Below are 22249 nucleotides of genomic sequence, written 5' to 3' on the forward strand. Positions count from 1 at the left end.
AAAAAAAAAAAAAGCAGACTGCCAACTTCATACAATCTGAAAACTTGGCTGTATCAAACCATCCCAACAGGGCGTCTATTTTGCTCACTGCTGCCTCAAGGGAAAACTCCTTGTTCTGCTTCACAAGATGGCTTCCAAAATGGCTCAAAAATTATATCATACTTTTTCACTTGGCTTTTCCCTAACGTTTTCTATCACATATACTTATGATGTCTCAATTTAATTAGCCATTAATTGGGGTGTTGGAATCATGATTAGTACTCACATTACTGCAGAAGAGGCACTTTCACTAGGCTGGTTTAAGTTGTACCTCCAGAAGGTTTTCCACAGAGTCTCCACCAGCGTAAATTGCAAGTTTATCATCACATCCACAATGGCCTGCCAAAGAGAACAGCATTTTCACTCTCAAGAAATGGCATCTATTTTTCAAGTGAGGGCCACTTTAGCAAGATAAGTTCAGTGTGAGAACGAAGACCGACATCATACCCTGGCAAGGGGTTCTCTCTCTTCTCCAAACTCCACTACCCTTGATACAATTCCTATTCCAAGAAAGGAGTATTTACTTATTAAACTCTTCTTGGCTCAACAGCGCAACAGTGAAATAAATATTTATAAGATCAATGTTTTACAAAATGTAGGAATTGTATAAAGGGGGAGAAAAAGCCTCTGACTCATGCCTGTTGCTACTTTCTACAAGCATTCAGGCTACAGTTGGAGCTACCTCATCGGCACAAAAAAAACCCTGCTCCATTCATTCCTACTATTGTTAAATATTTTTTATGCATCTTTTTTTATAGGCTTTAAATATAAATAACTCAAATCTTAAGAATCATTCAACAATCATATACACTTCTCCCTCCGTATTCGCTGTGATAGGGGATTAACAGACCCGCGAATACAGAACTATTAAAAACCATCGTGAATATGGTGAAACCGCGAATAACATTGTGGAAGACCTGGCCTGTTTCTGAAGGCAAAACACGGTGAAGAAAGTGCTGGGAATCACCGATTTCTCTAAGCAAGCTGATGTAATTTGGGGGGAGGAACCAGCAAGCTAAAAACCTTGAATAATCAAAACCGCGATTACTGAAACCGTGAAAACGGAGGGAGACGTGTATATTGATTTACTCAGCCATGTGTGCCGAGAGCCAAACTTTTCAATTCCTAAAAAACAGCTGTGTTCGGGAGCGACCATAAAGCACAGTTACTTACCATAACAGGTGTTATCCAGGGACAGCAGGCAGCTATTCTCACATATGGGTGATGTCATCGACGGAGCCCCGATGCAGAAGCCTCACAAGCAGACTTGCTTGTAGAAGCTAGAAGTTTCGAGTCAGCCGCACCGCGCATGTGCAAGTGCCTTCCCGCCCAGCACAGGGCGCGTCTCCTCAGTTCAGATAGCTAGCAGAGAAGCCAACCAGGGGAGGTGGGTGAGTTGTGAGAATAGCTGCCTGCTGTCCCTGGATAACACCTATTACGGTAAGTAACTGTGCTTTATCCCAGGACAAGCATAAGAACATAAGAAGTTGCCTCCGCTGAGTCAGACCAGAGGTCCATCGCGCCCAGCAGTCCGCTCCCTCGGCGGCCCATCAGGTCCATGACCTGTAAGGTGATCCTTTGTCTAAAACCCTTCAGTCCCCTTTATCCTTTAATCTATACTCTTTCATAATCCTATCTCTACCTCTACCTATATCCCTCAATCTCCGCATCCTTCAGGAATTTATCCAATCCTTCTTTGAAAACCCGTAATGTACTTTGACCTATCACATCCTCCGGAAGCGCATTCCAGGTGCCCACCACCCTCTGAGTGAAAAAGAATTTCATAGCATTGGTTCTAAACCTGTCCCCTTTTAATTTCTCCGAGTGTCCCCTTGTTCTTGTGGTTCCCAATAGACTGAAGAATCTGTCCCTCTCCACCTTCTCTATGCCCTTCATGATCTTGTCTCCTCTGAGTCTCCGCTTCTCCAGTGAAAAGAGCCCCAGCCTTTCTAACCTGTCTGTGTATGAAAGGTTTTCCATACCTTTTATCATTTTTTGTCTCTCTTCTCTGAACCCTCTCAAGTATCGCCATGTCCTTCTTAAGGTACGGTGACCAATATTGGACACAGTACTCCAGATGCGGGAGCACCATCGCACGATACAGCAGCATGATGACTTCCTTCGTTCTTGTTGTAATACCCTTCTTAATAATACCCAACATTCTATTTGCTTTCTTTGAGGCCGCTGCGCATTGTGCCGTTGACTTCATTGTTGTATCCACCAGCACACCCAAGTCTTTTTCAAGGTTACTTTTCCCTAGTAATAATCCCCCCATTTTGTAGCTGAACATCGGGTTCTTTTTACCTATATGCATGACCTTGTATTTCTCTACATTAAAGTTCATCTGCCATTTATTTGCCCATTCCTCCAGTTTGTTCAGGTCCCTTTGTAGGTCTTCACATTCCTCCGCAGTTCTAACCCTGCTACAGAATTTAGTGTCATCCACAAATTTTATAACTTCACACTTTGTCCCTGTTTCTAGGTCATTAATAAATACATTGAACAGCAGCGGTCCGAGTACTGACCCCTGCGGAACACCGCTCATGACCCTCCTCCAGTCTGAGTATTGTCCCTTTCCTCCAACCCTTTGCTTTCTGCCTGCCAACCAGTGTTTAACCCATATGTGTACGTCCCCTTCTACCACGTGATTCCACAGCTTCCTAAGCAGCCGCTCATGGGGTACCTTGTCAAAGGCTTTTTGGAAGTCGAGATAAATGATGTCTATGGGTTCCTCTTTGTCCATCTGGCTGTTTATCCCTTCAAAGAAGTGCAGTAAGTTCGTTTGGCACAATCTTCCCTTGCAGAAGCCATGTTGGCTCGCTTTCATTTTTTCTATGTGTTCACAGATGCTGTCTTTTATCAGCGCTTCTACCATTTTGCCCGGAAGTCAAGCTTACTGGCCTGTAGTTTCCCGGGTCACCTCTTGATCCCTTTTTAAAGATAGGTGTAACATTTGCTCTTTTCCAGTCCTCCAGGATCTCCCCAGTTTTCAAGGATAGGTTGCAAACTCGTTGGAGTATTTCCGCTATTTCGTTTCTTAGCTCTTTTAATACCCTTGAGTGGATTCCATCCGGGCCTGGTGATCTGTCGCTTTTCAATCTATCTATCTGTTGGAGGACATCCTCATGGCTTACCTCTATTGTCAACAGTTTCTCATCTTGGTTTCCATTTAAGATCTCTTCGGGTTCTGGTATATTGGATGTGTCCTCGCTTGTGAAAACAGACAAGAAGAACTCGTTTAACCTATAAGCTACCTCTTTTTCCTCCTTTACCACTCCCTTTCTGTCTCCATCATCCAACGGTCCTACTTCCTCCCTCGCCGGCTGCTTGCCTTTAACGTATCTGAAGAACGATTTGAAATTTTTTGCTTCCCTGGCCAGTCTCTCTTCTTATTCTCTTTTTGCTTTCCTAACCATTCGGTGACATTCTTTTTGGTGTTTCCTGTGTTCCTTCCAGTTTTCCACGGTTTGGTCCTTCTTCTATTTTCGGAACGATTTTTTTTTGTCTCCTATCGCCCTCTTGACTTCATTGGTTATCCATACCGGGTCTATTGTTCGATTTTTTTTTTTTTGCACCCTTTTCTAAACCTGGAGATGTACAGATTTTGTGCTTCTTGCACCGTGTGCTTGAATAGGGACCAGGCTTTCTCCACGGTCTCTGCTTTTCTTGAGCTATTTCTGAGTTTCTTTCTCACCATTACTCTCATAGCATCGTAGTTCTCTTTCTTGAAGTTGAGCGTTGTCGCTGTGGTTCTCTTCACCTTTGATGTTCCCACTTCTAATTTGTACTAGATCATGTTGTGATCGCTGTTTCCTAGTGGACCTACTACTTCCATTTCCTTTACAGATCCCCCTAGCCCGTTGAGGATTAGGTTGAGAGTGGCATTTCCTCTCGTTGGTTCCTTGACGAGCTGTTTCATGAAGCAGTCCCTCACAGCCTCTAGGAATTCTGTTTCCCTCGCACAGTTGGAGTTTCCAATATTCCAGTCTATCCTGGGGTAGTTAAAGTCCCCCATTACCATCACGTTTCCGTTTTTTCATTCCCGCCTCAATTCTGCTTCCAGTTCTTTGTCTCTTGCTTCTGTTTGTCCAGGTGGACGATAGTACAGTCCCAATTTCATGTCAAATCCATTTCTTCCTGGTAATTTAACCCATAATGATTACAGTAAGGGAATTTTTCAAGTACCTTTCCTATTTCTAATCTTAATGTATATTTTCTGTAAACCGCTTAGAACCTAACGGATGTAGCGGTATATAAGAAATAAATTACAATTACATTACAAACCTTCCGCCTTTGTTGCCGTATCCACTTTGGTCGAGTGAATGGTGTCCTTTATATATAGTGCTATTCCTCCACCCTTCTTGTAAGTCCTGTCTCTCCTATAGAGTTTGTACCCTGGCAATACTACGTCCCATTTGTTTTCCTCATTCCATGTTTCCATGATTCCAATGATGTCTAGGTCCTCTTTTTTGGCTGTGACTTCCAGTTCTCCCATTTTGGTCTTTAGGCTCCTCGCATTTGCGTACAAGCAATTAAAGTCCTGTTTTTTTCTGTTTCCTGCTATCTTTCCTTGTGATTTGCTTCTCTTGCCATACCCCTCATGGGCTACCAGCAACTGATATCTGTTCCTTTCATCCTCTTTCTTTAGCTCGTCTTTTTCGTCCGCAACCTGTTTCCTCATTTTCTCCTGTTCTTCTAGCTCCTGCTGTTTGCTCTTTTTTTTTGTTCTCCAGATTTTCTTGTTCCCTAGACTCCTGTAGTTCGTCTTTTGTCTCTTCCCAACATTCTTCCCTCTCAGTATCTTCTTTGGATACTCTCGTCCGAACCGTCGACCTCAGGTCGACTGTCGGCTTTCCCCTTCTTCTTAGTTTAAAACCTACTCTATTCCTCTCTTGATGTTGTTCGCTAGCAGTCTCATTCCTGTCGTGTTCAGGTGTAGTCCATCCCTCCTGAGGAGCTTATTCTTCCCCCCAAAAGTTGTCCAGTTTCTCACAAAGTAGAAGCTTTCATCTGCGCACCATCTCCTCAGCCATGCATTTATTGCTTGTAGTTCGGTCTGCTTCTTCACATCTGCCCTCGGTACTAGCAGGATCTCTGGGAATGCTATCTTCTGTGTCCTCAGCTTCAGTTTTCTTCCCAGGATCTTGAACTGCTCAGTTAGCGTAGTCCTGCTGTAATTTCCCCTGTTGACATCATTTGTTCCGACGTAGATTATCACTACCATCTCTTCCGTCTCAGCTCCTTTCAGGATCCTCTCGATTCTGTCGATTCTCTCGATTCTGGGAGACAGGTCTAGCCGGTCTTCTCTCCCTCCTGCTACGTGACTGTCCACTTCTCTCAGGATTGAGTCTCCCGCTATGATTGCAGATTTCCCCTTTCTTAGTTTCCTCATTGGTCTCAAGTCTGTATCCTCGGTGTGGTTCAGTACTTCTCCTTCGGGGTACCAGTGAGTCTTTGTCTCCTCTGCTCGCTCGATTCTTCCTTGATGTCTGTTGGTTCCTGTCTTCCATCTGTTGGTTCCTGATCCCGTTCTTCCACCCTCCTGTAGGCCTCCTCGATGAATCTCTCGAGCTCCCTTACTTGCTCCTCGATGTTGCTCTCTCTTATGGGGTCTTCAGCTGTCTTGAACGGGTATTCCGAGATGTAGAGTCCCTCTAGCTCCTGAACCCTGTACTGTAGTCGACAAACTTCCTTCTTCAAGCTTTCCAGTTCCTGACACCGACCGCATACATACGCATGCCTTCCTGAGGGCAGGTAGTCGTACATATGACACTTTGTGCAGTACACTGGGAAGCTCCTCTGGGTTCCTGCTGCTTCCATTTCTCTTTCTCTTTAGTCCACTAGGTGCTCTCTCCTCTTGCTTTTGTGTGTGTGTGTGTGTGTGCTCTCTCCTGTGCCTGGCTCTTTCTTGCCTACTTCGTCTGCCGCTTTTGGAATATGGGTAAGTGCTGTCCTCTCTTGGGCCTACCTCTTTCTTGTCCCTGGAGCCTGCTGCCTCTTTATCCTTCCCTGTCTTGCGTATGTCCTTTGTGTGTGTTCTCTTTTATGTGTGCTCTTGTGTGTGCGCTCTCCTCGCGCTTGTGTCCGCTTCTTCCTTACCTTCCTGTTGTTCTCTGGTGTTCAGGAATCCTTGGCTGTCTTTGCTCAGACCTTCTCAAGGCCCTTCGCAAAGGCACTCTCGCTAAGGCTCGCCTTCGCCGTGCGCCGTTGGCTCCCCCCTTTTAAGGGAGAGTCCAGGCGATGCTGCCGATGATGCGGTGGGGGTGAGTGGAGTCTCCTCTTGCCGCTACCCCTAGCTCTCTGCTCCCTTGCTGGCTCTCTCCTTCTGCCTCTCTTGCTTCAGCTTCTTCCCGGCTCCTCTCCTGCCTGCCTGCCTGCTTTCAGCTCTTCAATCGAGCTCCGAGCCTCGCACTGTGGTTCTCCTCCTCTTAAGGGGGAGTCCGGGCGATGCTGCCGATGACGCGGTGGGAGTGGGCGGAGCCTCCTCTCGCCGCTACCCCTAGCTCTCTGCTCCCTTGCTGGCTCTCTCCATCTGCCTCTCTTGCTTCAGCTTCTACCCGGCTCCTCTCCTACCTGCCTGCCTGCTTTCAGCTCTTCAATCGAGCTCCGAGCCTTTTTAGAAGGCAAAGGAGTTTCATTTGTGCCATAGTGATTTTCGGTATAACTCAAGTCTATCATTATTATTAAACCATCGGTTGTCACTTAATTTCCTTTAAATATTTAATATGTGATCTTTCCTGGAAGAATTTCTTTTTCTTTGTCTCCTTTCTCTTTTATTGAGGACTATGTTAAAAAGTTTGGGTCTTTTTTCCCTTTTTGTTAATATATTGATCCAATAATGAAAATGGATTTATTTCTGTATTATTTTTTTTTTTTTTTGAATTATTATAATTACTAAAAGAAAGATTGGATGTACTAATATCGTATATTTCCTGATAAGCACAATTGTTGTTTATTTGAAAATTTTAAATAAAGAATTAAAAAAAAAAATAAAAGAAGACTGAAAACCCACCTTTCTGTTATAGCCTTCAATCCATAACCCTACTCCCCACTGCTCAGCACCCTAGACAGTAGATTAACCATTCCCCCTAACTGTATCCTCCACCCTGGCATCCTGTTTGTCTGTTTAGATTGTAAGCTCTTTCGAGCAGGGAATGTCTCATTCGTGACTCTGTACAGTGCTGCGTACATCTGGTAGCACTCTATAAATAATTAATAGTAATAGTAGTAGTAAGAAAGGGGGAAAGAGAATCAAGCAATTTAGTTCAGTGGGGCTGTTTAGGACAGGGAAGTAAGCTCTTCAAATCCTTGTCATGTGATCACTTAAGCACAATGTCCAGGGAAGGCAAACCAAGCCATTAAGTTCAACTGGGCTGTTTAAGAGAGGGGAGTAAATCTGAAGAGATTAATTGTAGGAAGCTCTGTCTTGACCGAATGTGGTGTGGATGAGATTTGACTAACTCTCAACTGTCACAGATGTGGGTGGATACCTGCACAGCTAATCCCAAATCGGCTCCCTGGTGACATCACCAGCTGTGTGGCAGTAGAATTAGTCAGCATCTGCCTTGCTTCCCCTCTCGCTCCTTCTGTAGACACTCTCTGCATACACCACCTCCAGAAAGCTGTTCTCTTTTCTTCCTGCATCACGTGGCATTCAGTGAATTTGGGTCTCATGGTGTCTGAACTCTCATACGAATAGCACAGGAATGTGAACATTGCACAGCTTAACCTCACTGAGAGGCAACTAGTACATATATAAAACAGAACAGCTCTTCCAGAGTTAGCAATGGCAGGAAGCCTCTGAAGAAGGAGACAATCATAACTGATGAGAGCTGCTACTGGCTCCTGGATCTTATAGTGAAGAGCTAACCTCACAAGTAGAAAACAGAGTTCTAACTCCTTTTTCCAATGTTTTGCTTTGACAAGCAAGTGACTTGTTCTATTCTCAGGCAAACGTTATCTCAGACCAAGGTCTCCATTCCCAGGAATGATACTCCGTCTAGAAGCCATGGTCCACTTCCTGCATACCTCACAATGCTCTCGATACAGCATCTGAAACACCTTCACTTCCTCAGCACACAGCCCATCAGGCAAAGCCTTCCCCTGCAAGTCAATTTCCACAAATTCTGGCAGGCTTCGAGAGGCATCTGCAAGGAGCATAGTGATGGACAGCATTATCATTCAGAGACAACCAAATCTAAAATCCTCAAATCACTATACTGTCCCGCTGAAACCAAGCTAGGGCATCAAAACAGATCCTCAGAGCACGGCACTGTCTCCCCACCCCCCCAATGATAGATTGGTAAAGTACTGCCAGGCAGGAACAGTGAAAGTAATAAAGGCACTGCATTGTCCCTAATGCCAAGCTCCATTCAAAGGACTTTTCCAAGTGGTTTGGTTAATCAGCTAGCTGTAACTTTTCTTCCAAAGTGCACCTACTTTTTAAGCACGCCAAGTGGAGCTACTGCCACAGACATGTCAGATAGTTTATTTAGTAATAGAGTGTGATTTACCTTATCAGATGCTGCATTTGGCCTCCTGTACTTAAGAACATAAGAGTTGCCATAGTGGGACAGACCGAAGGTCCATCAAGCCCAGTATCCTGTTTCCAACAGTGGCCAACCCAGGTCCCAAGGACCTGACAGAAACCCAAAGAGTAGCAACATTCCACAGCTGAAATTGTGATGTCATAATGCCTCATTCCACCAATAAGAGCCAAGCTCCTCAGTGATGTCACAATGGCTTCATTGTCCTACACTTGGCTTTCATAAGTACTTAAAAATTGCCGTACTGGGTCAGACCAATGGTCCATTAAGCCCAGTATCCTGTTTCCAACAGTGGCCAACCCAGGTCCCAAGAACCTAGCTAGATCCCAAGTAGTAAAACAGATTTTGTGCTGCTTATCCTAGGAATAAGCAGTGGATTTTCCCCAGCCATCTCAAGAATGGCCTCTGGACTTTTCTTTTAGGTACTAGATCTATCAAGCATGTTTATGTGCTATGTATGTTTCTAAACCCATGTTGGGAAGGTGATAGTAGATTCCAGTTGTAATGTAGTCTTCTAAATGGTTGAGACTACAAATTTAATCAACTTCATCATAAAAGGTATGCTTGCTACCGATCTGTAGCTTGTGGCTTCAGATAGATCCAAGTCTGCTCCTCTTGGGATAACGTAAGTAGAATTTGCCCAAATCCGTCTGAAAACCATCTACCCAGGTCAGCACTTCTTGCAGCATATTCTGATACAGGTGAGATGGGCATAGATCCAGTTGGCATGTTGGGGCTGGGAAAAAAACTGATCTATTCAAGTGCTAAACAGGTATTTTGAAATGAATACATTACCTGTTTAAAGTTATGCTTGGATTTTCATTGTTGAAACACCTGCATGAGATATTTAAACTTATGCAGTGGCTCTTGGCCCAGGACAGGACAACGTTCTTACCCAGAAACTGCTGGTATTGTTGCACTTGGGCACTGATATCCGAGAGCCCCACTGCCTGCTGCTGGCCAGCTCCCACACCATTTGTCATACTTTCCATCTTCTGAATGGGCTTCAGCCTGAGAGCAAAGAAGAGCACAAAAGGGAGAGCTTTTCGGGTTATTCAGTAAAGGGGAATTAGGTTTTTCAGAGGCCTAGGAAACTCCCTGGGTATTCAAGGCCGTCCTCCAAACCTACTCTGGTTTTCTCTTATCTAAAACTATTCCCAAGCCCATGCTTACGCTGCCTGGATCCCTTCACAAACTATTTGTTTTTCATGCCTTCTCAGGCCTAGTAATAGATAACTGTTTGTTTCTTTATATGTGCATCGTCTGTGTTTGGTTACTCGAGCCAATGCTCTCATGTGCAAAGGTCTAATGCACAGGTGTCGAAGTCGGTCCTCGAGGGCCGCAATCCAGTCGGGTTTTCAGAATTTCCCCAATGAATATGCATTGAAAGCAGTGCATGCACATAGATCTCATGCATATTCATTGGGGAAATCTTGAAAACCCGACTGGATTGCGGCCCTCGAGGATCGACTTTGACACCCCTGGTCTAATGGATACCACAAAGCTCCCCAACTTCCTATTTATGTCTCCCTCTAGTGCCCACCTTGCCTTAGCGGAAGCTGTAACCTAATTACTATTTCTTCTTTGCTTATAACTGTGCTTTAGATACATGAGTTTGTAGCTTCAAGCTGTTTTATTAGGCAGTATAAACAAACAACATACTGGAAGCAAACATTATAATTTCAATGAAACATAATAATGAGCTAGTTCAAAGACTAACAAAATAAAACTTTCTTCATGTCTCCTTCCCATATATCCTTACAATTTACTATTACTAAGTCATTAGGTTCTTACCTGCTAATTTTCTTTCTTTTAGTCCCTCCAGACTGGCACAGAACAGATGGGTTTATGTTCCTCTGTCAGCAGGTGGAGACTGAGACACCTTGACTTTTAGCATTAATACAAGTGGGCTGTGCAGTCCCATCTACAATCAGTCTGACGAATAGCCAAGCAGAACTAACTTAAGAACAAGAAAACATACCAACTCCACTCTCACATGGAGAACAAGAACCTTTAAAACGTCCCCACAGATCGCCAGCTAAACCAGATGACCCAAACGCTGCTACTCTTATTATACTCCCCAACAACCAAGACAAAACTATACCACCGAAAAAAACACCAAATAAAATGTCAGGGCAGGGTCTATGCCAGTCTGGAGGGACTAAAAGAAAGAAAATTAGCAAGTAAGAACCTAATTTCTCCTTCTTTAGCGTCCCTCCAGACTGGCACAGAACAGATGGAATGTACCAAAACAGTACCCATCATGGGTGGGACCCCCTGAAGGGCTGCCACAAGAATGCGCTCACCAAACACCGCATCCTGCACCTGCCAGCCGCATCCACTGCTTGGTGCCCACATAAAACGTACTTGTGCTGCTTTTTTAAGTGCTCATAATGAATGCGCCAAAAACCCACGCACAAGAACGCCATTCAAAAATGGCGGCCTCAGGACCACTGTATACTCCTTTTATTTCTTATGACTTTTTTCTTTTTTTTTAAACCTCACAACTCACCAACTGTCTCAAGAGAGCGGACCCCACTGACACTCTAAACTATAGTCTGTGCCTAACAGGTGGCCAGGTATACAGTTGAGGCTTCTCTAAATTCAGAAAACCTGGGGAAGGGGGGGGAAATGGGGGGAGGGACTCAACCCTTCCTAGAGCAGTACCCCCCGAGGTCGGTAGGACACCCTAAAGGCTCCCCCAAGTTCTGTCTGGACAGCAAAAGGGACAAGATTCACTAAATCAGATGCAACAGGTCCAAACAAACCTCAGCACAAACTGCACAAACTTACCACTCCACCTGCTGGAGACTGAGAAAAGACTGATTGTAAGAGGGACTGCACAGCCCACTTGTACTGATGCTGGCAGAAGAGCATAAACCATCCGTTTTCGTGCCGGTCTGGAGGGATGCTCAAGAACAGACTGATTGTAGATGGGACTGCACAGCCCACTTGTATTACTGCCAAATGTCAATGTGTTCTCAGTCTCCACCTGCTGGCAGAGGAGCGTAATCCCATCCATTCTGTGCTGGTCTGGAGGGACGATAATGAAACAGGAGTTTTTAAAATATTATTTATTTAAAATATGATTCATTTATCATTAATTTATACTTTTGGTACTCTTTAGTGGTTTTCATTTTAATTTATTCATGGATATTGTGAATTTTATGTATTTTGTTCTATAGCAGCTTGGGCACAGTGCTAATAAATTTTCTTGGACTTTCAAATGAACTCTAGTTTGTTTCAGTCTGCTCGTCCATTTTTTCTTTCTGGGATCAGGCAGGTTGGCTGGCTCCTACCTCTGCTTCTGAGAGAAGGGCTGCTGCCTCATAGCCAAGTGCTGCTGGTCTTCCATCAGGCGTAACAGAGAGGAGTTGCCCTTGATGCGTAAGCCATAATAATGGTACTTGGAATTCCCTCTGTGAGAAATTTAAAAGACAGAAGATAAGCAAAGATTCACATCTGCTAATTGCTGTCTTCTCATCCCACAAATGCTCTGTAACGGTGACGTGTGTTGGAGTGCACATTACCTAGTGCCAAGTCGACGAGTGCGAAGTCCCATGAACACAGAGCGGATCAACTTGCCAAAGGAAGCAGCATTGACGGGCTCCAGTTTCTGTTCTTGACAGTGCATCAGGTAATGGCAGTATAAAGTACTGCGGGGCAGGCTGACTCCCTCTGCAGTCTCGTAATTATCCAGCAGCCACTGAACCTACGGAAAAGACCTGACATTTCCTCTCCTTTGCAACACACATGCATGGAAATCTGAACATAGCATCACCAGCTAGAGTTGCTGTTATGCTGTCCTGCCTTCACCGATTTCAAGTACTCCATCCACTATCACACCTTCCCACCCACCCACTGTCCCGCTTGATGCCAAAGTGCATTAGTGACTTACGGTTGCAGGAGAGGCACGTGTGGTGTGAGAGTAAGACTGGCTTGAACTGCCAAGCATGTATCCACCCTGAATCACATAGGTCCCTGCTCCTGTTGCTCCACCTCCTGCTGCTGCCGCCGCTGTTCCTCCTCCTCCACTGCTGCTAGTGATAATCTGCCCTCCAGAGACATACATGGGTACAGAGCCACTGCTGGCCACAGTCTGGGAGGTGGCAGGTGTGCTAACCTGGGCTGGGGTTGCCTGGGATTCATAGTAAGTCGTTCCTGCATTCTGAGTGTACAGAGGTGTCTCTGTGTATGGATAGGTGTTAGAACGGCTGAAAGAGAAGGAAAGAAATGGCACTTCGGAAATATTCTCTTTCTTCATTTATTTAATTAATTCGTTTTCTATCCCAATGTCCCCATAGAGCTCAGAATTGGTTTCAGGTTTAATACACATCATGTCAGTACAAGTCTTTATCCTAACTTAATATATACTAGGTCTAATATTAATATACATAATATACAGTTTACTGGTTACAATTTGCCATAGTTATTCTTACGGTGCAAAGTTTTCAGTACAAGTTTTATCCTAATTTGACACACATATAGGTACAGTGTGTGATACAAATTATCCTAAGTGACTCATACTGATTCTGGTACTAATATACAGGGTGGCCTCAAAAACACTCCTTGACTTGAAATGGTTATTGGAATATTCTTTCACCTTTGAGGCTAGTTTCATATGGTGTCTTACATTCACTCGATGTGCGCCCCACTAGACCTTTCTACAGCCTTAAACACTATTACAGGCACAGGATGTTTCTGGATTGCATTGGGTCATATTTGAGGGGTCATGAACAGATGTTTCCTTCTATGCTAAAATCTACAGGTGTTCCCCAGGGCTCTTTACTCTTTTATTTAGTTTTGTTTCTACACCCTTCAGAACAACTTATTCACGCAATGGGGGTGTGCTATTTATTTATTGGACTTTATTAACCACCGTTTAATGAAGAGATTCACCCAGTTTACAATGTACAGTGTTCCCCCGCGACACGAATCGTGGACTCACTCATTTGCGGTCTGCTCCGACTGCCTCTTCCTGCAGTAAAGTCAGGCTACACCAATCAGGAGCTGCATGTTGACTTTACTACAGGAAGAGGAGATCGGAGCAGACCACGAGTGATTTTCTTCACCCGCCAGCACTCCAGCTGCCAAAATTTGCAGGGGCTCCATTCTGAATAGTAATCAGGTATCTATCCCAGCAGACTCAGGGGCAATAGAGGTTTAATGACTTGTCCAGAGTCACAGGGAGCAGGCTGGGTGCTGGGGGAGCAGCTCTAGCCAATGGGCCACTCCTCCCCTCTACTATACAATGCATAGGAATGACATCCAACTATTTTGTGAGTTTTTGACCATTCCTAAACTCAGTGTTCTCTCAAATGTTTTTCAGCTCTGGCACACTAAACCGAGCAAATGATTTTTGCAGTACATAATTGAAATGCTAAAAACCAACAAAAAATTAACCCTCCACCCCCCTTTTACAAAACCGTAGCATGTTTTTTTAGCACCGGCTGTGGAGGTAGCAGCTCCGACACTCATAGGAGCTGTTTTTTTTGTTTTTTTAAATTCTTTATTCCTTTTTAATTCTTACAACAAGTGTACTTAAAAAATAATACAACAATTTTCACAAAATCACTTGTGATTACAAACACATGTTCTTATAAATATAACAAATAAATATCCCCCCCTATCATCAATATTTCCATGACCATATTATACCTGTTTCCCACCCTAACCCAAATATAGACTAATCATGTGCTCAAGATATCTGATCATTAGAGTAAGTAGTCAATGGTCCCCATATTTTATAACTGGAAAGACTATAGAGGATTGAATTATTGTTTCTGGTGGAGTTCGGTTTGTCAAGTGTATGAAATGGAAAAAACATTGGCAATCAAGAGAGGTTATTATAAGAAATTTAAAGAGGTGTGGAGACCATTAATTGAGTATTATAATAAATAAATAATTATATTTATCCCCATTAAATATATGTAGGGGGGAGGAGGGATGGGTGGGTTTTATGACATTATGAGGGGTAATATATGGAAAGGGAGGGAGGGGAGATAGTTTATGGTATAAAATGAATGTAGAGTTTCAAGTGAAGAATGTATAGTATGACTTGAATTATTGTACACTTGTTTGCATAATGTAAAAACGAATAAAGATATTTAAAAAAAAAAAAAAAAAAATTATGAGATTTTTCTTGTTGCAATGCTATCATTTTTTCCATCTTATATATGTGGCAAACTGAATTCCACCAGAATGTAGAATATAATTTAGTATAATCTTTCCAATTTTGAGTAATTTGTTGCATGGCGACCCCTATCAATATTAATAATAGTTTGTAATTATTAGCAGAAATCGAACTCTGAACTCTCATTGCTGTACCAAACAATATCGTGTCATAAGACAATCCAACATGATTTTCTAATAATTTATTAATTTGGGGCCAAATTAGTTTCCAAAAGGCATTTATACATGGACAGAAAAAGATTAAATGATCTAAAGTCCCCACTTCTAATCTACAATGCCAGCATCTATTGGATCGAGTGTTATTCAACTTTTGTAAACGTGTAGAGGTCCAATAAACTCTATGAAACAAAAATAACCAAGTTTGACTCATAGATCTCCAAGACCAAAACCGTGGCTACTGAGAGGCAGAAATTGTCTGTCCAATCTCAGTACTCCAAATGTCCCTAAGACCAGTTTTCTTTTTTTTATTCATAAATCCATATAATATTTTATACCATTTTGCGGCTTGGTGACACAAAAAATCCGCCTGAAAGCAGAGGAACTGCAAACTATATTGAGTATTAAGACCTTTCCATTCAGGGAACCCTACCTGAATAGCTTGCTTCAATTGCAACCATTTAAAAAATTGTGTTTTATTTAAGCCAAACTTATTTTGCAATTGTGAAAAACTAAGCAATGATCCATCTATAATAACATCATTCAAAGTTCTAATACCTGTAATTATCCATTGCTTCCAGACGATTTTAAATCCACCAATTTTAATCTTGGAGTTCACCCAAATGGATTGATTCAAAGATTTAGAAATTGGATCAGGTGATAAGTTACTAATATATCTTAATGTCTTCCAAGTATCAAGTAAAATTCTATTATCTTTGTATTTCCTAAGTAGTTTTATACCAGTGGTCTCAAACTCAAACCTTTTGCAGGGCCACATTTTGGATTTGGAAGTACTTGGAGGGCCTCAGAAAAAATAGTTAATGTCTTATTAAAGAAATGACGATTTGCATGAGGTAAAACTCTTTATAGTTTATAAATCTTTCCTTTTGGCTAAGTCTTAATAATAATATTGACATTTATTGCTAAAGAGACATATGATCAAGAAACTGTTTTATTTTACTTTTGTGATTATGATAAACATACCGAGGGCCTCAAAATAGGACCTGGTGGGCCGCATGTGGCCCCCGGTCCGCGAGTTTGAGACCACTGTTTTATACTAACTACATGTTCTAAATGTAATGGGAACAGGAGCCGCCATTCTAAATATAACCAATCAGGTACATATTCCATGAGATCTGGGAGGATCCAATACATACCCTGTCTTAGAATATAGGCTTGATGGTACCTATAGAAATTTGGAAAATTTACCCCACCCTCCACAATTATTTTTTTGTAGTGATGCTAAAGCAATTCTGGGTCTTTTACCAAACCAAACAAATTTTGTAAGAATATTGTTTAACTTTTTATAAAATGACCCCTGAAAAAATATTGGTATCATACTCATTTGATAACAAACCACAGGCAATATCATCATTTTAATTGTTTGAATTCTTCAAGACAGATAGGAGCTGTTACCACCACGGCTGGCGCTAAAAAACGTGCTACGGTTTTGTAAAAAAAGGGGGAGGGGTAAATTTGAGAGTTATTTACTTAAAGTTCTTTAAGCTATGTCTGGATAATTGTAACAATGGTAAAACTAAAATAGATAGAATAGAATTGCTAATCAATGCGATGGATGTGCTTGGTTTGAGTGCAAATTAAGTCAAAACAAGCCTTGATTGCTTTGTTGCTGCATAAAAAAATAAAACCATTGGTTTTCAAGGACACTCATAACCTTGACAGACTCTTGCGAATGTGATGCACATGCCATCTATTCTAGTGTATGCTAGACACTGCCTAAACTGAATGACTGTCTATAGGCTGTTGAGTCTTGGCCATCTATAAATAGGCTGAAGTTTAGTGAGCCTTTCTTGCAGACGTTAAGCGGTAACTTTTTGTGCATACACTGTTTCTTGCTCTGATCATTTATTCCTCCATTTCCTTCTCTGTTCTGCATGTCCATTGACTTTGGACGCTGACTGTAATATTTTGCAAGATTACACATCTTAAATCATCTGGATTGCCCTTCACTTTGTTCTTTTTTCCCGCCCCTGATTTTTCTTCACTTTCTTAAAAAAAAAAAAAATTATTTATCATTTCAAAACATTCATTCACAAGAATACACCTGCTTAAGTAACTTGGATAAGGAAAAAAGTACTTTCCATCAATATACTTTCAACATCTTATACCATCCATCCAATAATTAAAATTTTAGGAATCGTATTAGATAAACATCTTACTCTGAAAACCCAGATATATGCTGTTGTACGTAAAAGTTATTTTACTTTATGGAGACTACGAACAATTAGACCCTATTTTGAATTTTCAGCCTTTAAATTATTGGTCCAGTCATTACTGTTGAGTCTCTTTGACTATTGCAATATTGCTTATTTATCAATTACTAAGAAGGAATTATTGAGATTATCTTTGATACAGAACACAGCAGTTAGATTGATTTACGGATTGAAGAAATATGATCATGTTACGTTATTTTATTGCGAATTGCATTGGTTGCCTGTGGAAGCTCGGGTACTGTTCAAGTTGGGCTGTTTTTGTTACAAGGTTTTATATGGTGCAACCTCTACTTATCTGGCTAATAGTTTTTCCATAGCTACGCACAAATGCAGTAGAAAAACTCATGCTCTGTTCAATTTCCCTTCTGTAAAAGGTTGTAAAAGCAAGAAATTCCTAAATCACTTTTTAGCATCTCATGAAAAAGAATTTCGATCATTGTTGCTCACAGCTGTTTCTTACAGACATTTTAGAAAACAGCTAAAAACCCATCTTTTTTTCCAAAAACCTGACTAACTGACTTATTCAAATATACGATTATGTTTAATGTTTAAAATCTTTTGTAAACCGCGTAGAACTGTTTGGTAATGCAATCTATAAGTATTATGTTATGTTAAACTTCACAGTTAAAAACAGATAACATCTTCATTAGACCACAAAAAGTGGGGAGTTCTGCTAATAAGGATAAAGGAGATCTTATAAGAAAGGAATAAAAGACAGAATAAGGAAAAGACCTAACAAAAATTTCCCACAAAGTATTTTCAAGCTTTTTATTTTTTCAAATTAAGGAAGGCTCTCAGTTGAAAGAATATGTACTTCACTCCAAGTAAACAACTTTTTAGTATTGCTAAAAACTTACATACTACTCGCCCTTTGTCTCCCCCATGACTCCTTCCCCTGATGCTTTGGGAGGTTAATTTTGGAACACGACATTTCTGTCATATTCCTCTGCTGTTACCCATCAATTCAAGAATGAGCTTCTCTGGGTCCCTAACACAAGTGGGCACATACCTGTATCAAAATCTCTTTTGTGAAATTCAAACTCCCCCTCAAATCGGACGTCAGGAACCTTGGAATACAGCTAGATTCAATAATTACTCTGATCCCCCCAATACAAGCAACCTTCAAGAGCTGCTTCTATCATTTGAAACAACTACGCAGCCTCTCTCCTTACACTGAGAAGGCAAGATTGTCTCCATTGTGCATCCTATGATAACATCAAGACCGGATTATTATAATACGCTCTACATTGGTCTTGATTACAAAGGGTTGCACCAGCTCCAGTTGATTCAGAATGCTGCAGCAAGACTAACAGAAGGCTGTAAGTGACGTGACCGCATCACACCGTTTTTACACAAACTTCACTGGCTACCAGTACAATACAGAACTAAATTTAGAACTCTCTGTGTGATCTTCAAGGCCCTCAAAGAAAATGGCTCAGAGTACCTGAAGGATCTTCCTCTACACACTTCCAAGGTCTCTAAGGTCCTCCCTAAACCAACTCTCTACGAAGGACACCATATGATGTGATAAGAACATAAGAAAAGCTTTACTGGTACAGACCAAAGGTTCATCAAGCCCAGTAGCTCGTTCTCACGGTGGCCAATGCAGGTCCCTAGTACCTGGCCAAAACCCAAATAGTATCAAGATCCAGGGCAAGCAGTGGCTTCCTCAATAACAGACTATGGACTTTTCCTCCAGGAACTTGTCCAAACCTTTCTTAAAACCAGCTACGCTATCTGCTCTTACCACAACCTCTGGTAATGCGTTCCAGAGCTTAACTAATCTGAGTGAAAAAATATTTCCTCTTATTGGTTTTAAAAGTACTTCCCTGTAACTTCATTGAGTGTCCCCTAGTCTTTGTAATTTTTGACAGAGTGAAAAATCGATCCACTGGTACCCGTTCTGCTCCACTCAGGATTTTGTAGACTTCTCAGGAGTAGCCCCTGAAAGGCTTCGCTCTACTTTGGGAAGCAGGTGAAAGCTTGGCTCTTCAGCCAGGTCTTTAATGGAAGAAGTAACTAAGGGGCTAGTCACACACACAAGGAGGGACCCTTGGCTGCACACACTACCTATAGCTCCTCCCCCATCTGAGAGAACTTTCTAGCACCAGTCTGACCTTGTGGACAACTTTCTTCAAATTAGGACCTTATTTTTGAATCTCTGTTACTCTCTCTCTTCTGTCTATACCCTATGATGTCTATTAAAATGAAATCTGGGGGCCATTGACAAGATATTGTAATGAATAGATACCATTTTTCCATTATAAATACAATAAAAAGGAAGGGATGGGGGAGAGATTTTATTAATATTTAGACCAATAATAAAGAATATTATATAGGAGTTTTGTGAATGCATAGATTATGGTTGGGTTGGGAGGGATTGGGTTAAAATTATAATGTTTTAATGCTGAATATGATAAAGTTACAAGTGTTGTATTCAATTTTAACTGTTATTTATTGTAACACTTGTTACATGATGCAAAATGAATAAAGATTTGTAAAATTAAAAAAAAATGTTTTGGATGTTTTTCATGCATTGTGTCGACATTGTAATGTAACATACTGTCATATTTTATATTGTGATCAGAATTTTTTTTTACTGCTGTAATTGTCTATTGCGTCTGTTGGACTTATTTTTGCTGTACACTGTTTTGAGTGAAGTCCTTCAAAAAGGCAGTAAATAAATCCTAAGAAATAGAGTTGAGTCTTTAATAATTTCTTGAAGTTCCCCATGTCCAGGTAGATTGTTCCACAGTCGTCATCCTTCCCCCCCCCCCCCTTCCCGGCTGTACTTACATGGTGCTTGCTGTGTAACTGGCATCTCCGCCTTCCACATATTGCACTTGGCTGGGATATACATGCTGCACCGGCACCTGCTGAAGCTGCTGAACCTGATTGAAACAGAATGGAAACAGCTCAACCCCTCTCACCGTCTCTGCACTCGGAGCCCCCCTTGTTGTTTTCCCCCCCCCCACACACAAATGTTGAAGAAAACATGATCTTGCTGTATGGCTGACCTCGCTGTGACCTACTTTCAGAGCTGTTGCTGCTGTTCCGAACACTAGCACCTGAGGGACTCTCTGCACCTTCACTCTCTCTTCGGGGCTCTGAGGGTGGGCTGGGATAAACGGCTGCTGTTGTGGCGGTGGCAGGAGCTGCTGAGGGAGAACTCGCACCAGCTCCACCCAGTGCTCAGAGCCGACCCCTGAGGGCAGTGACTGCACGTACTGCAGCCCTGCTCCAGTGCTCTCAAACCTCTCTGCTTCCATCCTGTCTTCTAACTTGGGAGGATGATCAGTCTCTGACTCTCTCTGCTGCTCCTGCTCCTCCTGTGGCTGTGGCTGCGGCTGCGGCTGACATTTCCTAGCAGGAACGGACAACTGACTGCCTGGGCTCTAAACAATAAACACAAGTACTGAAGACATTGGGCTTCCATCGGATAACTGGCAGGATAATTCGACATCTATTTCTTTACTTAAAATGTTTCTCCATTGTGCACTACGGTGGATCACAAGTAGCTGAAATAAAACCATCAAGTTTCTTTTCTAGCTTATCTTTCATTCTCTGGGAAATGCCATAAAACTGCACTGTGGTTTAGCTGCTACCACTGTCATGGGGGGGGGGGGGGGTCCTTTTAAATGCTATTAGTATATAAGCAAGCCATCCCAAAAAGCAAAAGAAGTGTGCAAGCCAAACCACAGGACCTATGCATACATTGTAATCCATTTAATTTCATATCAGTACTTGTATTCTGCCTTTTCAATCCCTGATAATTTTGTTCCATACCTTTTCACTAATTTCTGAATCTTAAATAGAATACAAGGAACAGGCACAAATATGATCTCTATACCATCTTCTAAAAGATGAGAAAGCACAGAAAAAAAATTATTACCTGCTAATTTTCTTTCCTTGAGTCTCACTGGACCAGACTGTGGGGTTATGTTTATCTACCAGCAGATGGAGGCCTGGAAACAGATTGTGCATTGTGCAGCCTAAGCTCCTCAGCATTTTGTATCAAGCAATAAATGTTTTTCCATTGATTCTCATCTCTCTCATTGCTAGATAACATTCCCCTTTTTATTAAATGCATAGCTGTGAACAGCAAAACTGGAAGCTATAAAAATCATTTTACTTTTAATTTCTAACAGCTAAGTAGCAAGAGCAAAGTAAAATGTTAAACAAGGAATCTGATATCTGAAAAGGGATGGGACCTGGATTGGTCTAGTGAGACTCAAGGAAAGAAAATTAGCAAGTAAGACTTAATTTTTCCTTCCATTTCATCCTCATCAGACCAGTACCGAAAATATAAGGATTTGACAAAGCAGTCAGACTGGATGGGATTCTGCAACCCTGCTCAAATTACTTCCATACCAAATGAAATCTCTGCTCTCACCATCCTAGCCAATTTATAGTGGTTTATAAATTTGTGCAGTAATGACCAGGTTGCTACTCTGCATATGTCAACTGGAGTTATTGCATGCAGATTTTTTATATTGTGCCAAATCAAACAGGGCAGACCCTACAGGCTCTCTCTGAGGAGACTGAGAAGAGACTGGCTTTGGGGAGACTGCACAGCTCACATACTAGCTCGGAAGTCGTCTATTCTCAGTCTCCACCTGCTGGCAGACGTACGTGAACCCATTTGTCTGTGCTGGTCTGGAGGGATGCTATAAAAACCTCTGCTTTCACAATCACAGTCAATCTATAGTAATTTACAAGCATGTACAGCGATGACCAGGTTGCAGATGTCAACTAGTGCTGCCCGATTCAGGGAAAAATGTTTTGATTCGATTCAGCCTACTGAATTGATTTTTTCATTGGATTTGCTTTTCCTGCCCAATCAGGCGTTTTTTTCAAACATCCTGGCGGGTTTATTTTGTAGCCTTTTCACACACACACCCTTTGCCCTCTCCAACCCCACTGTATTTTCTAGGTACAAGGTTAGAGTAGATCAAATTGGAGGGGGGGTTGTGCTATATGATAAAGAGGGAATTGAAACAAATAAAATAAACATTCTGCATGACATAGATAGCAGTGTGGAATCCATATGGATAGAAATTCCATGTGTGAAGGGAAGGAATA

General features: G+C 42.0%; 1 protein-coding gene across 10 annotated transcripts in view; it reads right to left on the reverse strand.

Annotated features, from left to right (window-relative positions):
- Positions 1–22249, reverse strand: part of RFX1 (regulatory factor X1) — a 155275-nt gene that overhangs the window by 31081 nt on the left and 101945 nt on the right. For 8 of the 10 annotated variants that reach the window (XM_033923957.1, XM_033923958.1, XM_033923950.1 and 5 more), the window contains 8 exons: positions 20200–20562; positions 19964–20058; positions 12484–12799; positions 12116–12297; positions 11885–12004; positions 9481–9596; positions 8068–8186; positions 266–378 (listed from right to left, as the gene is read on the reverse strand). In XM_033923957.1, coding sequence (XP_033779848.1) covers positions 266–378; positions 8068–8186; positions 9481–9596; positions 11885–12004; positions 12116–12297; positions 12484–12799; positions 19964–20058; positions 20200–20562 — 1424 coding nt within the window. The remainder of the gene's footprint in view (positions 1–265; positions 379–8067; positions 8187–9480; positions 9597–11884; positions 12005–12115; positions 12298–12483; positions 12800–19963; positions 20059–20199; positions 20563–22249) is intronic. The other 2 variants (XM_033923959.1, XM_033923960.1) reach the window with 2 other exon arrangements.

This window comes from Geotrypetes seraphini, chromosome 16 (assembly GCF_902459505.1).
Source record: "Geotrypetes seraphini chromosome 16, aGeoSer1.1, whole genome shotgun sequence".
Lineage (NCBI taxonomy): Eukaryota > Metazoa > Chordata > Amphibia > Gymnophiona > Dermophiidae > Geotrypetes > Geotrypetes seraphini.